Raw genomic sequence first — 21,805 nt, forward strand, 5'->3', positions numbered from 1 at the left:
GTTCTGCCGCTGCAGCTCAATGAGGGTGTTCTTTGCGGTGTAGGAATGGCTGAAATGCATGCACAGTTTACGTGACATTTTAAGGATGTCTTGCAGTGGGATGGTGGATTTTAGGAACCGCTTGACAACCAGATTAAACACGTGAGCCATGCATGGCGCATGGCACAACCTTCCTTGACGCAGAGCAGACACCATGTTCTTTCCGTTGTCGGTCAACATGGTTCCGATTTTCAGTTTGCGCGGAGACAGCCATCTGTCGATTTCTCTGTTCATTACACTCAGCAGTTCCTCCCCTGTGTGACTACGTTCGCCAAGGCATACCAGGTGCAGCACAGCGTGACACCGTTGCGCCCTGCACATGTGATATGCCGGTCGGGTAATGGGACTTGGCACGGGGGTGGCGGCTGAGGACACGGCGGAAAAAGAGGTGGTAGAGGCGGACATGTTTGCTGGACCAAGGACGTGCAAACGTGGAGGCAAAAGCGTCGTGACCTGTCCAAGTTGCTGGTGCGGCTGTGCCGGCACCACGTTCACCCAGTGGGCCGTAAATGACATGTACTGTCCCTGACCGTAGTTACAGCTCCACACGTCGGCGCTGCCGTGCACTTTGGCAGAGACCGACATGCTCAAAGACTGGCCCACCATCTCTTCTACATGTGAATGCAGGGCTGGCACTGCCTTTTGGGCAAAGAAATGACGGCTTGGCACTCTCCACCGCGGCGCGGCACAAGCCATCATTTCTCGGAAAGGTGCTGAGTCCACCAGTTGGAAAGGGAGGGACTGCAGCACCAGCAACTTGGACAGGAGGACGTTCAGCTTTTGCACCGTCGGGTGCGTGCTCGCAAACTGTTGTCTCTTGGAAACGGATTCCAAGAAAGACTGTTGACGGAATCCGAGAAGAGGAGTAGCAGGAGAAGGAGCATCTGAACGAGCGGAAGATGCCAACGAGCGACAACTCCCCTCAGCAGAGGTGTTGGAGCCTTGACTGGCTGATAGAGGGTGATTGACGACGTCGGGTGACGGAGCAAGTAACGGAGCGGGTGATGGAGCGGGGGCTGGGGCAGGCAGAACCGCCGTATCTTTATCACGGTTTTCCCAGGCCAACGAATGGTGACGCTGCATATGCTGACGCAATGCTGTAGTCCCAACATGGGCCCCCTGGCCACGCTTGCATTTCTGGCCACATAGTCGACATACGGCTACGTTTACTTCCTCGGGCGGCTTGACGAAAAATTGCCACACTACCGAGTAGGAAACTTTGCCCCCGCTACTCCTCACTGGCTGACTGCTACTTCCTCCGTGCGCACCGGCACCACTACTGGCCGTGGTGGTAGGCTGCAGTGGAGCTGGTGCTCTACTCCGTGGCCGTTTGGCTCCACTGACACTGATGCGACCCTGCTGCCTCCTGGGCAACCCACCGACTGTTTCGCTCGCTGCCAAGCTGGCACCCTCTTCTCCTGATGATGCGGAAGAAATTGCCTGATGACGACGAGGCAGCCAAGTGCGATCAACCTCCTCATCATCAGGTACGGTCTCCGCCTCATTACTAGCCCCCTCGGCTGCGTCTGGGTCAGGAGACAGACCTGTCTCTAGACCGGCTACAGAGCCACTCTCCTCGCCAGTACTTCTTCGCCTGGCTGCTGAAAAGGCCGATGTCTCCCCCCGTTCCTGACCGCCCTCTGTTAGCTCTTCCTCACTGTACAGTGGGGCTGAGCCCACAGCATGCGATACTTCGCTTGGTGAGGGAACAGCAAAGGACAGGGGCAGGTAGAGGACATGTGATTTCAGTGGGCTTGCTCCCGGGCCATGCCAACTAACGGTTGTTTCTGACGTACCCACCGACCGTTGGCTGTAGGTGTCAGAGGTGACCTGGGAAGAGGAAGACGACCGAGCCAACCAATCAATGACGGCAGGGTTGTCGGTGGAGACACGACCGCTGGATGACACCGGGAGCACTGGCCTCTGGCTGCGAATAGTGCTCCCTCGACCCCTTCCTCTGCTGCCACGTCTGCTCGCTCCTAAAAAATTGCCTCCTCTGCCACTCCTCTGTATGTTGTCTGACATACTCTTTAATTCAACGATTATGTGTCCCTGAGTAACAATTCTCTGGCACTCAGTAACAATTCTGTCTGTCCCTGAGTAAAAATTCTGTGGCCCTAAGTAAAGTTTCTGTGGCCCTGAGTAACAATTCTCTGGCACTCCGTAACAATTCTGTCTGTCCCTGAGTAACAATTCTCTGGCACTCAGTAACAATTCTGTCTGTCCCTGAGTAAAAATTCTGTGGCCCTAAGTAAAGTTTCTGTGGCCCTGAGTAACAATTCTCTGGCACTCCGTAACAATTCTGTCTGTCCCTGAATAACAATTCTCTGGCACTCAGTAACAATTCTGTCTGTCCCTGAGTAACAATTCTCTGGCACTCAGTAACAATTCTGTCTGTCCCTGAGTAAAAATTCTGTGGCCCTAAGTAAAGTTTCTGTGGCCCTGAGTAACAATTCTCTGGCACTCAGTAACAATTCTGTCTGTCCCTGAGTAACAATTCTCTGGCACTCAGTAACAATTCTGTCTGTCCCTGAGTAAAAATTCTGTGGCCCTAAGTAAAGTTTCTGTGGCCCTGAGTAACAATTCTCTGGCACTCAGTAACAATTCTGTCTGTCCCTGAGTAACAATTCTCTGGCACTCCGTAACAATTCTGTCTGTCCCTGCGTAAAAATTCTGTGGCCCTAAGTAAAGTTTCTGTGGCCCTGAGTAACAATTCTCTGGCACTCAGTAACAATTCTGTCTGTCCCTGAGTAACAATTCTCTGGCACTCCGTAACAATTCTGTCTGTCCCTGAGTAACAATTCTCTGGCACTCAGTAACAATTCTGTCTGTCCCTGAGTAACAATTCTGTCTGTCCCTGAGTAAAAATTCTGTGGCCCTAAGTAAAGTTTCTGTGGCCCTGAGTAACAATTCTCTGGCACTCCGTAACAATTCTGTCTGTCCCTGAGTAACAATTCTCTGGCACTCCGTAACAATTCTGTCTGTCCCTGAGTAACAATTCTCTGGCACTCAGTAACAATTCTGTCTGTCCCTGAGTAACAATTCTGTCTGTCCCTGAGTAAAAATTCTGTGGCCCTAAGTAAAGTTTCTGTGGCCCTGAGTAACAATTCTCTGGCACTCCGTAACAATTCTGTCTGTCCCTGAGTAACAATTCTCTGGCACTCAGTAACAATTCTGTCTGTCCCCGAGTAACAATTCTCTGGCACTCAGTAACAATTCTGTCTGTCCCTGAGTAAAAATTCTGTGGCCCTAAGTAAAGTTTCTGTGGCCCTGAGTAACAATTCTCTGGCACTCCGTAACAATTCTGTCTGTCCCTGAGTAACAATTCTCTGGCACTCAGTAACAATTCTGTCTGTCCCTGAGTAAAAATTCTCTGGCACTCAGTAACAATTCTGTCTGTCCCTGAGTAAAAATTCTGTGGCCCTAAGTAAAGTTTCTGTGGCCCTGAGTAACAATTCTCTAGCACTCCGTAACAATTCTGTCTGTCCCTGAGTAAAAATTCTGTGGCCCTAATTAAAGTTTCTGTGGCCCTAAGTAACAATTCTCTGGCACTCCGTAACAATTCTGTCTGTCCCTGAATAACAATTCTCTGGCACTCAGTAACAATTCTGTCTGTCCCTGAGTAACAATTCTCTGGCACTCAGTAACAATTCTGTCTGTCCCTGAGTAAAAATTCTGTGGCCCTAAGTAAAGTTTCTGTGGCCCTGAGTAACAATTCTCTGGCACTCAGTAACAATTCTGTCTGTCCCTGAGTAACAATTCTCTGGCACTCAGTAACAATTCTGTCTGTCCCTGAGTAAAAATTCTGTGGCCCTAAGTAAAGTTTCTGTGGCCCTAAGTAACAATTCTCTGGCACTCAGTAACAATTCTGTCTGTCCCTGAGTAACAATTCTCTGGCACTCCGTAACAATTCTGTCTGTCCCTGAGTAACAATTCTCTGGCACTCAGTAACAATTCTGTCTGTCCCTGAGTAAAAATTCTGTGGCCCTAAGTAAAGTTTCTGTGGCCCTGAGTAACAATTCTCTGGCACTCCGTAACAATTCTGTCTGTCCCTGAGTATGAATTCTGTGGCCCTAACTAGCGTTTCTTTGTCCCTAAGTAACAGTTCTGTGGCCCTGAGTAACAATTCTCTGGCACTCAGTAACAATTCTGTCTGTCCCTGAGTAACAATTCTCTGGCACTCAGTAACAATTCTGTCTGTCCCTGAGTAAAAATTCTGTGGCCCTAATAACGTTTCTGTGGCCCTAAGTAACAATTCTCTGGCACTGAGTAACAATTCTGTCTGTCCCTGAGTATGAATTCTGTGGCCCTAACTAGCGTTTCTTTGTCCCTAAATAACGATTCTGTGGCCCTCATTAACAAGTCTGTGTCCCTGAGTAATGGTTCTCTGTCCCTAAGTAACTTTTCTCTGTCCCCAATTATCGTTTCTGTGGCCCTAACTCTGTCCCTGTCCCTAGTACAGAGCGGTCTGCCTCTGTTCAATAACTGCAGGCAAATGAAGAATTCCAAAATGGCCGCTATTTATAGCTCGACCATTACACAGTGCTGGCTGGCTGGCTGCTGATTGGCTGATGCGATCACATGTAGTTGAGGAATGCATTATGGGTCAGCGCGCCTTGTCTGCGCGCCTTCCCAGACATCCCCGCTCCGTCGCCGCACATGTCAGCCGCCATTTTCTGAAAAATTTCGATTCGCGCGTCCGAATTAGGCTATTTTTCGGATTCGGCACGAATCGAAATTTTTCCGATATTCGACTCGAATTCCACTTCGGATACTTCGATTCGCTCATCTCTAATAGTAATCACTGGGATTTCTATTCTGTACTTTATAAAAAGGAAAAAAAGGCTAAAAAACATCTCCCCCCCCCCCCAAAAAAAAAAAACCTCCAACCTGTTTTACTCTTACGGTTTTAAAACAGAGCAAATAAAAATGTCTGGACAGTAATAAAACCCCAGAAATGACCCATTTTTGGAAATTATACACTCCAAGGTGATCTAATTTTTTGGCACAGCTTTTTTTTCTTTTTTTTTTAAATTACTAAACATGCTGGCATTGAAAGGTTTACAACTTGGAGCTTGGTACTGGTGCAGTAGATGAAATAAATTGGTGAAGGTGTGCTCAAACATGCTTTAGAAAGGAACAGAGCCTTGATTAGTTTAGATTAAGGCCTGTAAACAGAATGACACCTGCTGCAGCTCCAGATGGACCGTAAACACAACTGTAAACACTGTCTGGCACTGTGGGGTAGTGGACAGAGGGTAGGTTCTGCATCTGAGTTCCATTGTGGACTTTTTTTTTTTTTTAAATCTCTACGTCTGCAACAGAAAGGTGCATTAGGATAGGATTCCTGACCATTGTGGACAATTTAAAATATTGTATCCACACACGGAATATTTGGTTGAAATCTAGGAACAACCTATATACAGAACAACAGGAGAGAAACCTTATACTTTGTAAGTGAACTGCAGCACTTCCATGGACTTTTGCTTACAATTCTCCAATGTTTGGAAGCTTTTGTTTTTAGGCAAAATAAATTTGAAGTTCCATAACCAATCTTACCTTGCATCTAACTGTAGTCGTGTTTTAACAAGCCAGATGGGATTAGTGGCCGTTATTGCAGTGAAACCTAAATAAAGTGACAAAAACCCTATTATATAGCATAACAACAAGGTAGTAAGAGAATGTCATGCTCTAGACTGCATGAGAATATTGCTTCTTTTCAGGAAAATATATGGTACATGTGAGGAATTAAATATAGCTAATACAAAATTCTACTAAATCCTATTTCACAACCCCACCACCCCTATGTTAGGGCACATGCCAAATCATTAATGCTAACAAAACCAGGGTAAATGTATTCTCTACTGAATTAACACAACATATAAGGGTTAGTTCCTGTACATGACATGGCATAAAAATGCTGCTTGACAATTTAATGCCATTTAAGGCACTAAAACAAAATAAAAATCAATACTCTTATTCAGACTAAATTATCTGCTGACAAGTAAAAGACATTTAGGGTTAAAAAAAAATCTAATCTAGATGTATTAATTTCTAAAGGAAAATATATTAAATGCAGATAAAGAATCTAAGAGGTCTAGTACATACTAGAAAGTTGGTCCTATATCTGTTTGCAGAGCACTCATGCTTTGGCTGTCAAATACAGTATTAAGAAGAAGTACACCAGCATAAAAAGATGGAACAGCAAATGGTTTGTATATGGGTACCTTCTGAAATGAGGATAGAGAAATGCAGGATGCCCAATTCTCAAAAGAATATGGTGTTTTACATGCAGTGTTTGGAGGGATGAAGAAAGAGATCAGACAAACTGACAAAGCAATTGGTAGATTCTCTTCAAACTTGGAAGAAATAAATAAAATACACACACACGCGAAAATGTGTTGCAAGCCAGATGACTTGGCCCAGCAAGATGTTCATGCAAGCTTGTGTTCGTTACTGTTCATCACGTTTGTTATTGTTACAACAGTTCTCAACGTGAACCTGAACTCAAAATTTAAGATTTGTCATGTGATAGGGAACATCTAAAAAAATTTACTACAATGTACTATGACCGAGTAGTAACAAAAAAAAAAAAAAATATAATATCATATATATATATATATATCTCTATATCTATCTATCTTCTCTAATTCCCCCTGAGAAATCCCAGTGCTACCTGACATGTGGTAGGCACTCCTGTGTCTGAAGCCCCATAACCTCACCTGAGTGATGGCCCAAAGCTGACTGGTCACTAGGTGTTCCCAGAGATGAAAAGTCCATAGGCTTCCCTTGCTAGGGCTATCACAGCCAATTCCGCATGTAGCAGGGGACTGTATGCGCATGATGGCTGGAACTGGGAAGACTACCAGGATCTATATTATCCAGCCTATCACCCAGTCAGCAGCTTAAAACATCTTAAATGCTAGAGATTAATAAAAAGGGTTTCTTCCTAGGTAGAAAAAAACCAACACACAAAACTAAATCCCGGCAGGGGACATTAGGTTCTAACTCTTACACTAGGACAAAAATTCCATGAAGTGAGAGGGTGTTTGGCCACCAGCAGGGGCCCCTCCTAGGCTTAGCTTTTGTTTTGATTTGTTACTAGCCAACTCCTTCAGTTGGCAGTATAACCCAATCATGAAGAACAGTGACAGCCATGTCCATCAGTGATGTAAAGAGAAAGTGCCTCCATTTAAATGTTTTTAATGTTAAATACACATTGTTTAGATTTAAAATAAAAACATTTTCTTTTTACATGGATTAGTAAAAATAATTTAAAAAAAAGGACAATAAATACACTATATTGCCAAAGGTATTGGGGCACCTACCTTTACACTCACATGAACTTTAATGGCATACCAGTCTTAATCCGTAGGGTTCAATATTAAGTTGGCCCACCCTTTGTAGCTATAACAGTTTGAACTCTTCTGGGAAGGCTATCCACAAAATTTAGTAGTGTGTCTCTGGGGATGTTTGACCATTCTTCCAGAAGCGCATTTGTGAGGTCTGGCACAGATGTCGGACAAGAAGGCCTGGCTCGCAGTCTCTGCTCTAATTCATCCCAAAGGTCTTCTATCGGGTTGAGGTCAGGACAGTCAAGTTTCTACACCTCACACTCGCTCATCCATGTCTTTATGGACCTTGCTTTGTGCACTGGTGCACAGTCATATTGGAACAGGAAGATGCCATCCCCAAACTGTTCCCACAAGTTGGAAGCAAGAAATTGGCAAAAATGTCTTGGTATGCTGACACCCTTAAGAGAGTTCCCTTCACTGGAACCAAGCCCAACCCAACTGAAAAACAACCCCACACCATAATCCCCCCTCCACCAAACTTTACACTTGGCACAATGCAGTCAGGCAAGTACCATTCTCCTGGCAACCACCAAACCCAGGCACATCCATTGGATTGCCAAACAGAGAAGTGCTTTACACCACTGCATCAGATGCTTTGCATTGCACTTGGTGATATAAGGTTTGGATGAAGCTGCTCAGCCATGGAAACCCATTCCATGAAGCTCTCTATGCACTGTTCTTGTTCTAATCTGAAGGCCACATGAAGTTTGGAGGTCTTTAGCTATTGACTCTGCAGACAGTTGGCGACTTCTGCTTACTGTGCGCTTCAGCATGCGCTGACATCGCTCTGTCATTTTACGTGGCCTACCACTTCATGGCTGAGTTGCTGTTGTTCCCAGTTGCTTCCACTTTGTTATAATACCACTAACAGTTGACTGTGGAATATTTAGTAGCAAGGAAATTTCACGGATGTACTTATTGCACAGGTGGCAACCTAACAGTACCACGCTTGAATTCACTGAGCTCCTGAGAGAGTGACCCATTCTTTTCACAAATGTTTGTAGAAGCAGTCTGCATGCTTAGGTGCTTGATTTTACACACCTGTGGCCATGGAGGTGATTCGAACACCTGAATCCAATGATTTGGAGGGCTGGCCCAATACTTTTGGCGATATAGTGTATATTGCCTTTAAACCACAACACGACACAGCAAAAAAAAACAAACAAAAAAAAAAAACAGCATAGGAGCCTCATTGAGGATGTTATCCAAAGAACGATTTCAAAATCAACCTTCTCAGATTCTCCCCTTGGGAACTGTGTTACTAAATCCAAAATAGTAAAATCAGTCTGTATATGCAGTAAAGCATGCGTGTTATTCTCACTGAACCTAAGGGGTTAATACTCTGCCTTGTGTAAAAAGGATGTTTGATCTTTTCTTCTCTGCGCCTCCTCTTGTTCAAATGCCCACACGGATAAGATAGACTGAACCGTGCCCTTCTGCACGTGCTCGGTTTAGTGTGTATTGCTAGAGGTTTTTTTTTTTTCCTTCGGAGAGTGCATGTGATCTGCACAGGGCCAATCAACACTGTCCAGACAGGTCAGGGGATTTCCATCCTCCTAGAGAAAACTCCTCCTACAACCTTTAACAAGTACTCTGCTGGACACTGACAGAAGTCACAAGACTGCTCTAACTGCTGATGAGAAAAGGTATTTAGCAGTTTATATTTACTAAAATAATTGCACTTCCATGTTGTGTGTACTGTGGGAGACCAGATATAATGAATGCAGGGTCCTGGGTTTAGTAACACTTAAGGGATGAACAGGAAAGGCTGATTGGTGCTGTACAGCAAAACAGACAAAGCACTCATTTTTCTGGCACTACCATAACAAGGGTCCCCAGTGTGCAGTGATGCCTAGAAGATGATTATCATGAATCACCTTTCATTAGTCTAACTTCACTATACCAGAATACTTGTGTAAGGATAATCTATGGTCAGTCAGAGTGCAGATCAATGTTATTAAATAGTCTACCGGGAACATTTACATCATCAGCCTAAGGCCTCATTAACAAGGGGCAATTACATACATGCCCCTTGCAGGGTCGTGTTTTACTGGCATGGGGATGCACAGGTTCTGTGTGCATTCTTGGTGCCAGCAGTTCCATTTTTGTGTATTCGGGCGGAATGGCTGCATGGGCACTGTCATTGCTCCCAATATGACATCCATGTGGGTATTGGGAACATTAGCTGTGTCTGTGCAGTTGCTGAATCCAAAATGACAGCCAAGGGACTGCTGGATTGGGGATACACGTAACACATTTACATCCCCGTGTTGGTAAACCCAGCCCTGTAAAGATGTAATCGCCCCATGCTATCAAGGCCTAACAGGATACAATAATAATAAAACATCTTTCAGGAAAAGCACTAAAATATAACTGCTGAATGTAAGTCTTTAAATGGATACAAGTAAGAGATTCAAGCACAGCATATTCTCACTATGTTTACTTTGATGTGTTGTCTGATTTCATTCAAGATGCGAGAGTTGCAAAATGACTGTTATAAAGCACTAGGCAGAGATTCTATGTTTGTGGACTTGGCTTGGGTTCCAGCAGGCTTGTGCCCAGAACACACAAACATTATCTCGATAACATTCTATGTTGGCAGACTGAATGACAGTGACACTGTACCTGACCAACTTAGAGGAAATCTATCAACCAGATATAAATGACAAACATTTTTAAATGCATTCCTCATCAAAAGAAGGCCTTATGCACACTGGGTGTTAAAAACACCACTTTTGAGAGCATTTGATTTTCTTCCCCTCTAAACGCCCCTCAATGTTTGCCTATTTGTCTATGCACACAGACATTTACAGGCATTTAAAGGCAGAAAAAAAACAAAACAAAACAATGCCAGAGCAGCAGTGTTTGGGGGGAAAAAAAAACCCCAACCCCCCCCCCAAAAAAAACAAAAAGCTTGGTGTCTAAAAACGCATGTAAATGCTAGGTGCACTTAGCGCTTCAGCGTTATTTAATTTCAATAGCCAGAATAAATTATTATTTTAGCCAATGAAATTAAAGTCCAAGTGTTTGACAAGCCTAAATGCGTCTAATGTATTTGAAAAAAAAGCTTTACAAAAACGCAGCTTTAGGTGCATTTTCAGAGCTTTTCTTTGGACACTCCCCCACCTGCTGGTAGTCGATGCTGAACGGAGGAAAGTCAGTTCAGGGTAAGCAGCACACCATCTTGGAGCTTTCATATTCCCATATTCCTTTTTAGACAACCAGAATGTTTGTCAATATTATGTAATTATTTCCCTTTCAAATAAATGTTTTTGTTTTTAAAATTGAAGAAAAAAAAATTCTCAAAAAGGGAAAGTTGACATGGCAGTAGTATTTAAATATCATGCAATTCCCCCCCCCCTCCCCCGATACTGAAGCTGAAGTGTCAGGGTCACAGAGTAATGCAGGCCATACATGGTTCGAATTCCGAACGATTTTTAGTCCAAAAATCAAAAACGTTGTTCGCTCAGTAATCCGATGGTGCCATCAATGATTTCGAAAATCGTCTGACCAAGTCATAATGTTCACCCCATATAAAGGGCGAAACGTCTGTTCCTTCCAGGTCACGGCTCATGCGCATATTCTTTTCTGAAAAGAAGATCGTATGATTTGACCATCATGGAGTCGAAAATCGGTCGTTCACAAATTTTCCAACATGCCCGATCATCGAAAAGGGGAGGAACCACAAAATCGGCCGATGTCACTGACCCACTAACATTACCATTGGATTACCGAGCGAACAAAGTTTTTGACTTTCAGATGAAGAATCGTTTGGAATTCGACCCATGTATGGCCTGTATAAGTGAACTTATATAAGGTGGCAAAATACAAATCCTTCATAAGCAAGACTACATTTTTATATTCATTTAAGTCTGAATATCAAGATTTGTGCATAATTCCAGCCATGACAGGTTCCTTTTGAACGAGCCAAGAACCTCATTTGGAAAATAGTTTGCACATCTTCACATGGGCACAAAACATGAGGCTTGAGAAATTAGTGATAAAAGAAAAAAAAAAACAAAACAAAAATCAATGAATTAAAAGAAAGTCCAGTCAGGTAAATTCATAGAGTGAAGGAAAAGTGAAGCCAAATAAAAGGACACTTTAATGAATGCAGCCAGTGATGAAGCACACCCTACTATACAGATAGTCTAGTGACATGCTGTGTATAAATGAAGTGTGCACACATTCACGCACACATACACAACACAACTCAAAGTCCACATATCTGTAGAGAGTTTGTAGAAAAAAAATCTGTTATCTCCTAAACACAGCAGAGTACAGCACACCACTCCTGGTTTGTTCCCCAAAAAAAAAAAAAAAATTACAATTCCAATGTGCGGTTCTTACGCTTTTGGCTGCAGAGAGAAGCTGGGTCAAGTACTCACGAGGTTTAACTTAGTCCATATTTCAGCAGGACGAGACCTGCAGGAGGCGAGCATGAGATGACACAATCTCGCGCCTTTCACAGTGGAAATGTACAGTAAACGCCTAAAATAGACACAGGCTTTTCTGTATCGCAACAACAAGCAGTGGTCCACAACATTGCGTACCAATGAAACCCACGGAAAGGATTTCACAAAATAAAATGTAATACTTACAGATGAAAACAAATTACTGCACATTGCTAAAAATAACAAAATAGATTTAAAATACAAAGAAATGTATACTCAGATTAAGTGGGATTACATAAATACAAGCAAACATATGAACAAATAAAGTGCTCAAAAAAAATAAAATAAATAAAAATAATAAAACTTGTAGCATTCTATGTGAATACTTTGTATTGTATAATTATTTTAAAGAAACATGCTAAACATGTGCAAACTTCAATATTTAAAAATTAACAAAACAACAAAAAAAAATGCACAGTAAAGAATACTTACCAAATGCAAAATGTAAGTTTTATTCTACTGAATGTATGCATTGCCACTAAAACAGAAGCTATGTCAATTATCGTATAAAATTGCAAGATATGAAATGGTTCTAAGGTAATGAAAAATTTCACAGTCACTACTGACCACTCCATGCATTACTTTCCTCCCCTATTCCCATATACAGTACTTAAAATCAGCACCTAAATAAGGGTCCTGCTGCTGTGTTCAATATGCTTGCAAGACTGAAGTCTTACAGAATGATGTAACAGCTCATAGAGCTCCATCCAATCTAAGTTCATGAGCTGCAATATCAGGTTTTACCTAAAGGCTGTCTATCCCAGCAAAACAAAGTTGATGCATGTGGAATACTCCTCAGTTTTATTACACAGATAGGTAAGAAGCAGCTGTGAAACTGTCCATTAGTTAAACACTGACAACTTTGACTGAACAAACTATCAGCCTACAAGGTTTGGCTTAGCATCATGACCAACTTAGAAAAATACCTGGAAAATGTTGTAGGAGGCCTGCACGTTTACAGTGGATCCTCTGGTTATTGGTAATACATATTCACACTTAAGAATATCCAGTTCTCAAAATTGGACATAAGGGCTAGGTAATGATAATGTCAGTAAAATCTTAATTAAAAACTTGCAGCATGCAAAATTCTCAATGAGCTAATGTCAGCATCAATTCATTGTGGAAGTCAGTAAGAAACACGGCATTGTTTTTTTTTTTTTTAAAGAAATCCTCTTTTTGCAGCTCTTGCCTAATGCTGGCCATACACATAATAGTCATCTCTATAAAATAATTGTTTATTGTTTGACACATAAATACCGTTGGCTGCTGAAAGATACAATATTTTCACTGAAAAAAACAAAAATCATTGTTGGTTAAAACCCAGGTGAATGTAATGATTTGAAAGACTGAAGGGCTTGAATGTATCATCAGTCAAATCGATCAGTAAAAGCTTTTGGCCCACACTATGCTGTATTGCAAACACAGGCAGATTAGTCATTCATAAATAACCAGGTTAGCCCAGGCTTAGGTAGCAAATCATTTGCAATCCATATTCTGGAAAAAAAAAAAAAAAAAAGTGGTAGTTTTTTTTTTTTTTTACTGTATAGCCAATTCATCTGAGAATCAAATGTTATTATTCCACCTGTGCTTCCATTTGGCCATCGACTTTGGAAGTTTGCTATACTAAAAACTGTAACGTTACCTAAGGAGGTTTGGAAATAAAAGGTTTATAAACTGAACTATCAATATTAAGAAAAAAAAAAAAAAAAAAAGTCCTACACTCACTGATCACACAATTCACACATGTAAATAGTAAAAAGCCAGTGCACAGAAAATAAAGGATTCTGGATAAAAAAAAAAGTGAACATTCAAAAGGCTGGCTGATATAAAAAGTTTTGCTTAAGGAAACAATAGTTTTAAAATGGTAGCCCCAGCCCCAACTACAGAAAAAGTGAATTCAAAGGCTTTTGCAGTCCTTTATAAGGCTGCTTGAAAAGCAATGGTGTGCACCCCGTCACATTTCTAAGAAATTCAAGAACCTTGGAGGCAGGCTCAGTGATTGGCTGATATGAGTTACTACAGCTACTGCACTTTCAACACAGTAATTAATATACTGCTCAAGGCAGAATGGCTGAAACAAGTACTGTGCGTACATTGTAGACCTAAAGAATGTAAATATGACATGAATAGAGAAAGCGATCACAACTCTATCTAAAATGAAGTGCAGTAGTAAGACTGTACTGGCCACCTATGCTGCATTTAGTGTAGGATTTTCTTTGGATGGAGAGTTGGATAGACTATACTAAACTGGCTCTATGAATAAGAGAAAGGGTTGCATTAAACAAATATTTCAGAAGGGTGAAATTCTTCACAGTAAGCAAATCTTGATAATGCACAAGCATGTACTTCACTGGCATCCACAAGAGCTGCTGATAATTACCTGCTGTCCCAGCAGAGATCATGTGCACCTGCGTAGAATCCGCAGCAAATACATGGTTCAACCTTTCCTTGCAGGTCGAGTATGCTGCAAAATAGATGGCCCTGCAATAAGGAAAAAAGAAATGTGATCAGGCCTCGGCTCATCAGGTATTCATTTAGCTCATCTTTAAATGTCTGCTAAAAACTAACAAATAGATTAAGAACTGGAACGAAACTGGAGTTGCTGTACTGCTGGAACATCCAAATGACTTGTTTTATTTTCCTGCAGAAAGAAGATGGAACCTTGACTGGCTGCTTTGAGCTTTACTTCTGCTACAGTTTTCATCTTTCACCCCTACAGCTCTATGTAGCATAGCAAAAAGCAATTATGTGTTCACATAAAAAATAAGAAAAGAGAATTCTTTATCTTGCTAAAACAGTGACAATTTAAATACTAAAGCATGGAAAATGTTTGCTTTTTATTCTCTTGTAGAGTTGTGGTGGGCAAATGATTCCAATGTCAAAAGGTTAGTTCTACCTCTTAGAAGAACACTAGAATAAAGTGATTTTAAAGTCGAATGTGTTTTACCTTAAAGTGGTAGTAAAGCAAAAAAACATCTTCTCCGTACAGGTTAAGAGCATAATGTGTTAGTATGCATCGCATACTAGCTCATTATGAAAGACTTACCCGAAAACGAAGCCCTTCAGCGGAGCGCTGTCATGGCTCCCCGAGGTTGCATCTTCACCCCGATCTTCCTACTGGGTTTGCGAGCTGCAGCCATCGGATTGGCAGAGTTGCAATGTAGTCACTCCCGTGGCATGGCTCCCTCAGTAGACGGCACGCCACATGTGACATCAGCACTTCTACAGTAAACATCCCCTAAACGGTGCATGTTTAGGAGATATTTACAATACCTACAAGTAAGCCTTATTAAAAGGTAGGTAAAATATATACATTGGAGTTTACTTCCACTTTAATGAAAAAAAAAAAATTAAAAAAAATGTCACCCCACTATTTGACCTAGTCCCCCTGTCCCTAAACACTTATCTGGCTCCAACTCCCACATCACTAATCTCATTTCCTGTTTCCACAGGCAAAACAGAGGACAGAGGAGCCATAGGCTCCTGCTGCTGTCAGTCAAACTCCTATGAGAAGGGAGTGGGGTCGTAGCTTACTGGTGCTGTGTGTGCCTCTATGAATGCACACAGCTTGGCTAAGGATCACACATGCATGAATGCTTTTTTAGTCTTTGGCACTGGTGTGGGATCTCCAGAAGAGGATGCTTAGCAAGCAAGTATAACTCTTCATTTACAAAAACTGACTTTTGAACCACTAAGGCCTAAAAGACAAGACTGTGTGATAGTTTTGCAAAATTATAGTATGCACTACTGTGTTTGGGATTAACCTACAGGACGACAATGAAAGGGGAATTCATCCCAAAGGTTTTCTGCAGTGACAATAGGTTGGTGAAATGATAAAAATGTCCCAGGATCTTCGCTACTCTCAGAAACTCCGCACATTGTATTGTTATTCTAAGGGCTCATGCACATGGACATAGGAGGGCCAAAGAACTGTTGAAAATCTGATGTATTTCTGTGCCTGGGACTCACAGATGTTGCTTACAGCTGCCTGTCCAAATAAATGAGAGGATGCACTGTATGCTAGTAAACACAGATCAGCACATATACACACATACAGGTAGAGATGTATGACCTTGGATACAGAAGTCTGCATCCAGGGGTGTACATCAGTACCAGTATGCATGTACTATATTTGCTGTAACTTGTGGTTACCAGCATATAGTTGCATCCTATTATTGATTTGAATAAATGGCTGTACAAAATACCTGCGACGACCCGGTACAGAATTACAGATTTTTTTTTTTTTTTTTTTTTAAGGCTGTATGGTCCTCTGGGCCAGAGTGCATGAGCCCTAAGCTTTCAGATTTGAACATTTTCTCCCGCAATATCCGTTATTACCCCAGTTTTAGCCATGACCTCTTCTTTTCTGTAAGCAGTGTACCAGAACTGATGAGCATCTATCTAGCAAGAAAGTGTCCACTGAAATAATTTTAGAATGATGCCAACTATGCTGCCTGTTCATACAGCATCTAATTTTGGATTCTCTATAAACAGAGTATAGCATTCTATCTGCATAAAGAGGGGTTAATATTTTCATCACAGGTCTGTTACGCTTTGGTTGAACATGTTCAAAAGTATTTTATTATTTGCTCTTGTGTGAACTCTAGTGCTATATTTAGAGAAGAACATTTAGAGCAAAGTTCTTTAACATGAAGTCAATGCCATTATCATACAGAATGACTTCACAGTTCTTTGAATGGTAAGAACTCTAGGGTGTAAAGGACTATACAGGTGAAACTCGAAAAATTAGAATATCGTGCAAAAGTTCATTTATTTCAGTAATGCAACTTAAAAGGTGAAACTAATATATGAGAGAGACTCATTACATGCAAAGCAAGATAGTTCAAGCCGTGATTTGTCATAATTGTGATGATTCTGGCTTACAGCTCATGAAAACCCCAAATCCACAATCTCAGAAAATTAGAATATTACATGCAATCAATAAAACAAGGATTGTACATAGAACAATAAATCGGACCTCTGAAAAGTATAAGCATGCATATGTACTCAGTACTTGGTTTGGGCCCCTTTTGCAGCAATTACTGCCTCAATGCGGCGTGGCATGGAAGCTATCAGCCTGTGGCACTGCTGAGGTGTTATGGAAGACCAGGATGCTTCAATAGCGGCCTTCAGCTCTTCTGCATTGTTCGGTCTCATGTCTCATCTTTCTCTTGGCAATGCCACATAGATTCTCTATGGGGTTCAGGTCAGGCGAGTTTGCTGGCCAATCAAGCACAGTAATCCCACTGTCATTGAACCAGGTTTTGGTGCTTTTGGCAGTGTGGACAGGTGCCAAGTCCTGCTGGAAAATGAAGTCAGCATCCCCATAAAGCTCGTTTGTGGAAGGAAGCATGAAGTATTCCAAAATCTCCTGGTAGACGGCTGCATTGACCCTGTACTTAATGAAGCACAGTGGACCAACACCAGCAGATGACATGGCTCCCCAAATCAGCACAGACTGTGGAAACTTTACACTAGACTTCAAGCATCTTGCAGTGTGTGCCTCTCCATTCTTCCTCCATACTCTGGGTCCTTGGTTTCCAAATGAGATGCAAAAGCTGCTCTCATCAGAGAAGAGGACTTTGGACCACTGAGCAACAGACCAGGTCAGTTTTTCTTTAGCCCAGGCAAGACGCTTCTGACGTTGGTTGTTGTTCAGGAGCGGCTTGACAAAAGGAATACGACATTTGAAGCCCATGTCCAGGAACCGTCTGTGTGTGGTGGCTCTTGATGCACTGACTCCAGCCTCAGTTCACTCCTTGTGAAAGTCCCCAACACTTTTGTATGGCCTTTTCCTGACAATCCTCTCCAGGCTGCAGTCATCCCTGCTGCTTGTGCACCTTTTTCTTCCACCCTTTTCCCTTCCACATAACTTTCTATTAATGTGCTTTGATACAGCACTTGGGGAACATCCACTTCTTTTGCAATTACCTTTTGAGGCTTCCCCTCCTTATGGAGGGTGTCAATGATGGTTTTCTGCACAACTGTCAGGGCAGCAGTCTTTCCCATGATTGTGGATTCCTACTGAACCAGACTGAGAGACCATTTAAAGGCTCAGGAACCCTTTGCAGGTGTTATATCTTAATTAGCTGATTAGAGTGGGACACTTTGAACCTAAAATATTGCACCTTTTCACAATATTCTAATTTTCTGAGCTTGTGGATTTGGGGTTTTCATGAGCTGTAAGCCATAATCATCACAATTATGACAAATCATGGCTTGAACTATCTTGCTTTGCATGTAGAGTCTCGCATATATTAGTTTCACCTTTTAAGTTGCATTACTGAAATAAATGAACTTTTGCACGATATTCTAATTTTTTTGAGTTTCACCTGTAGATCAGGGTGAGGTAGGTAGGTAGGAGCATCTGCTCCCACTAGCATTGCAGCCTGCCAGTTTGCAGTAAAATCCTATAGGTTTCTATACAGCTGACAACTATTTTTGAAAAGATTCATCTCAATCCTACTAGATTGGAGAAATGAAATTTAGTCCTGAGGCTGCCTGACTTCATTGTTCCAGAGAGCAGCCGTGACCCATATGACAAGAAAACGTTATTCTGGCTGTCCAGCATACATATTGATGACTTGGGCAGATCTCAGCTGGTACACTTTGATTATACTACAATATATCTGCATATATAAACACTACTCAAAAAATTAAAGGAATGCTTTTTAATCAGAGTATAGCAGCAAGTCAATTAAACTCCTGGGATATTGATCTGGTCAGTTAAGTAGCAGAGGGGGTTGTTAATTTAATTTACACCAAAGCAGCTGAAACTGATTAACAGGTGCCCTAGATGGGCAACAATGAGATGACCCCCAAAGCAGGAATGGTTTTACAGGTGGAGGCCACTGCCTTTTTTTTTCTCTGCACATCTTTTCCGACTGTTTTTTACTAGTTTTGCATTTAGCTAGGGTCATTGTCACTACTGGTAGCATGAGGAGGCACCTGGACCTAACAGAGGTTGCACAGGCAATCCTGCTGCTGTCAATAAAATCCTGTGAGGAGAGAGTGTGTGTGTGTGTGGGGGGGTGGCCAAGCTGCGCTGTGTGTTTCTATAGATCCAAGGCTCGGAAGTACGCACACATGGGTACCCTCTTAGCAACCAGAATACTGAGGGGGCACTCAGAGGAGAGGAGGAGCAGACAGTGCCAGCGGGGGATTCTAGAAGTGCATCTATCGGACTGCTCTGTGCAATATCGTTGCACAGAGCATGTAAGTATAAACAAAAAAAAAAAAACCCTTTGCCCTTAATTTTAAACAGAAAACCTTTTGCCTTTAGGATCAGAAAAGCTGCTGTTGCTGACTACCTAGCTAGTCATAGGAATTTAGACTTAATTGCATGCCTTTTCTAGTCACCATGTAGTGAAATCCAGATCAGGAGGACAATGGACCCCCTCATGTCTGCTGCATAGGGTTACTTTAAAGAAGAACTTTATTCTAAACCAATATAATTAATTACCTTGCTTCTCAAATCTGCAAACCCAGGAGTGCTTGCTGTCTTCACCCGCTCTTTAAGAGGCACTTGCCACCTTGCATACTATGCTTCATTTTATACTGATACCCTGCAACCCACTACCTTCACAGCACTTAAACGGATTTACAGGGTTCTTCTCCCTACACATAACTTTTTTTTTTTTGCAATTATATTTTTATTGAGTTTCAAATAAAAAATTAAAAAAAAACACAAGAAAAAAAAAAAAAAAAAGTCAATAGTAATCATGACATATTATAAAAAGGGAGAATAAAATCTCCTTAGGCATTACAGAATCATATGGTCCAGAGTCTATGACATAAGCCAAAGAACAACACTAACAAGTAGAATTAGCAATCAGACAGTAAAACCAGTGTTGGATAAATTGACAAAAAAATCCTAACATACATAAATGAGGGGGCCTATGATGAAAGTATACACACCAGGGTCTCAATGAAACATTTCATCAGGAATCAAGATGTCCAAAAATGACAGAAATCAAGGCAACGAGTCACCATATTCAGACTGGTCCCAGATTTCCCAAACTCTATTAAAGGAGGAGAAGTACAGCCAAAGCTCTTTTTGGCTGTACTTTTCCTGTGGATCACAGGAGTGCAGTTCACTCTGCTCTCCTGTGATTGCTGTTGGCTGACATCACTCAGCTGGTCCAGGCTGGGAAAAGATCCTGACTTCAAAGTTGGATCCACCCCAGAGTCTGGAGTGGCACTTGGCTCAGCCTTTCAGTGATACGCTGAGAGCCTGAGCCAGCTTCCTCCATCTCCACAGCCCAGTGCTTCAGTGAGCACGGGGTGTTTGTAGGAACATCCAGTCTGTACGAGCAGACATTTAGTGCACCAGTGGATGGGTCTGCCTGCTCAACCATGTAATCCATTCACAGGTATCTGTGAATAAACAGATTCAAATTCCTACCTTCCACTGTGGCAGAGGGACTCGCAGATTCTGCTGGAAGCTGGGTGGTGAAGTCCCTGAACTTCCTCCAGACCCATAAAAGAAGGTCCATACCTCTGCACGGACCTGGGGCTGGAGGGATAGTCTGCAGGAGCCTATACATTGCACCCTCAATCATGGCTGAAATGCTCTGCAGGCTTGAATGAAAAAAAAAAAAAAAAAAAAAATGAACATTTTTATTTTATTAATGTGGGTGCATTTATTATATTTTTGCAAAAGGTAGACTATGCCTTTAAGACAGACAAAAGTCATTAGGTGGTACACATCCACACCACCGACAGCTATGAAATATCAATTTTTAGAAACCCTCTGCATAACTAACACTGTTAGAATGAATGGGGACCTCAGCCCGGGTTCACATATATGTGGTGCAGTACATCGCATGTGATTTGCACACAAACCGCACCGCATTCCTGTGCAAATCACAAGAAATTTGTGTGCGGTGCAATTGGAGCCATACGTTTTGTATGGCTCTAATCGCACCGCACCAAAAAGGTGCAGGATCCTTTTTTGGGTGCGCACTAGAATCGGATCAAAAAAGGTAAAAGTGAGCGCTAAGAAAGTAAGCAGCTGTACACCGAAAAGGCACCAAAAAACCTTATTAAACCAAACAAAGGCGCAGCGCTGTTCTAATAACAATCCTCAGATATTGAATGCAGATATAACAAGAAATTGTTCTGTAATTACAACAGCATGTTCTAAATAAGCATAAAATCCCACTGATAATGTGAAGATGGTTGAAAGTGACAGTAGTGCATATACATAAAGGACCACTTAAAATGCCAAAGTCTATGTATATAAATATATGAAATATATCATCCACTGTGCGTCTTCTGGTGATTAAATATTCAAATTACACACTCACCAGATGCATAATTCCAATATGTATATAGAAACATATATCATCTCCATGGTTCAGTGAAATCGTCATAAGGGTACGTCTGCCATCTCTGGGCTGCCCCCTGGGCACTTCTATCCTTTTGGGGGACCCTCTGGATCACCGGTTGGATACAGCACCTCTGGACTCCCTTCCCTGAGGACTCTGTGGGTGGTGGACTCAGCAAGAGTCCCAAAAAAGGTGCCAGAATGGTGTGATATCGTTTTAAAAGGTAATTTATTGATCCAAAGTAGACAAAGACATAGTAGGTAAACTAAAAACGGACCATGAAAGGGTTAAAGATGGCCGCCGGCCCATGTAGGGACACAGCGGCGTGACGTCTGGACTCCGCAGCTCTTTATCTTACGCGTTTCATGCTAAATGCACATATTCATAGGGGGTGTGCTTCCCTATGCAAGGATTGTTATTAGAACAGCGATGCGCCTTTGTTGTTAGTTTACTAGAAACGGATCACATGGGTATTCACACCTATGCTATCAGATTCTGCACATTGCACCACGTTTTGTGGACCGCTTTTGGGGTGTTGTTAACTTAACATACACACCCACAGCAGTTCACATGAACGGGGTGCAATTATGATGCAGTGTGGAATTCACACAGAAACCGCTGTGAATCC

At 42.1% G+C, this 21,805-nt stretch overlaps 1 protein-coding gene across 1 annotated transcript in view; it reads right to left on the reverse strand.

Moving 5' to 3' along the window:
- The window catches only part of SLC25A36 (solute carrier family 25 member 36), a 96,727-nt gene that overhangs the window by 16,385 nt on the left and 58,537 nt on the right, over positions 1-21,805 (reverse strand). Inside the window, exons 4-5 of the mRNA XM_089669512.1 lie at positions 14,229-14,329; positions 5,599-5,665 (exon numbers count right to left, since the gene is read on the reverse strand). Coding sequence (XP_089525638.1) covers positions 5,599-5,665; positions 14,229-14,329 — 168 coding nt within the window. The remainder of the gene's footprint in view (positions 1-5,598; positions 5,666-14,228; positions 14,330-21,805) is intronic.

Source organism: Staurois parvus, unplaced genomic scaffold, assembly GCF_062004578.1.
Source record: "Staurois parvus isolate SC_StPar_1 unplaced genomic scaffold, SC_StPar_1.0 ptg000078l, whole genome shotgun sequence".
NCBI classification, from domain to species: domain Eukaryota; kingdom Metazoa; phylum Chordata; class Amphibia; order Anura; family Ranidae; genus Staurois; species Staurois parvus.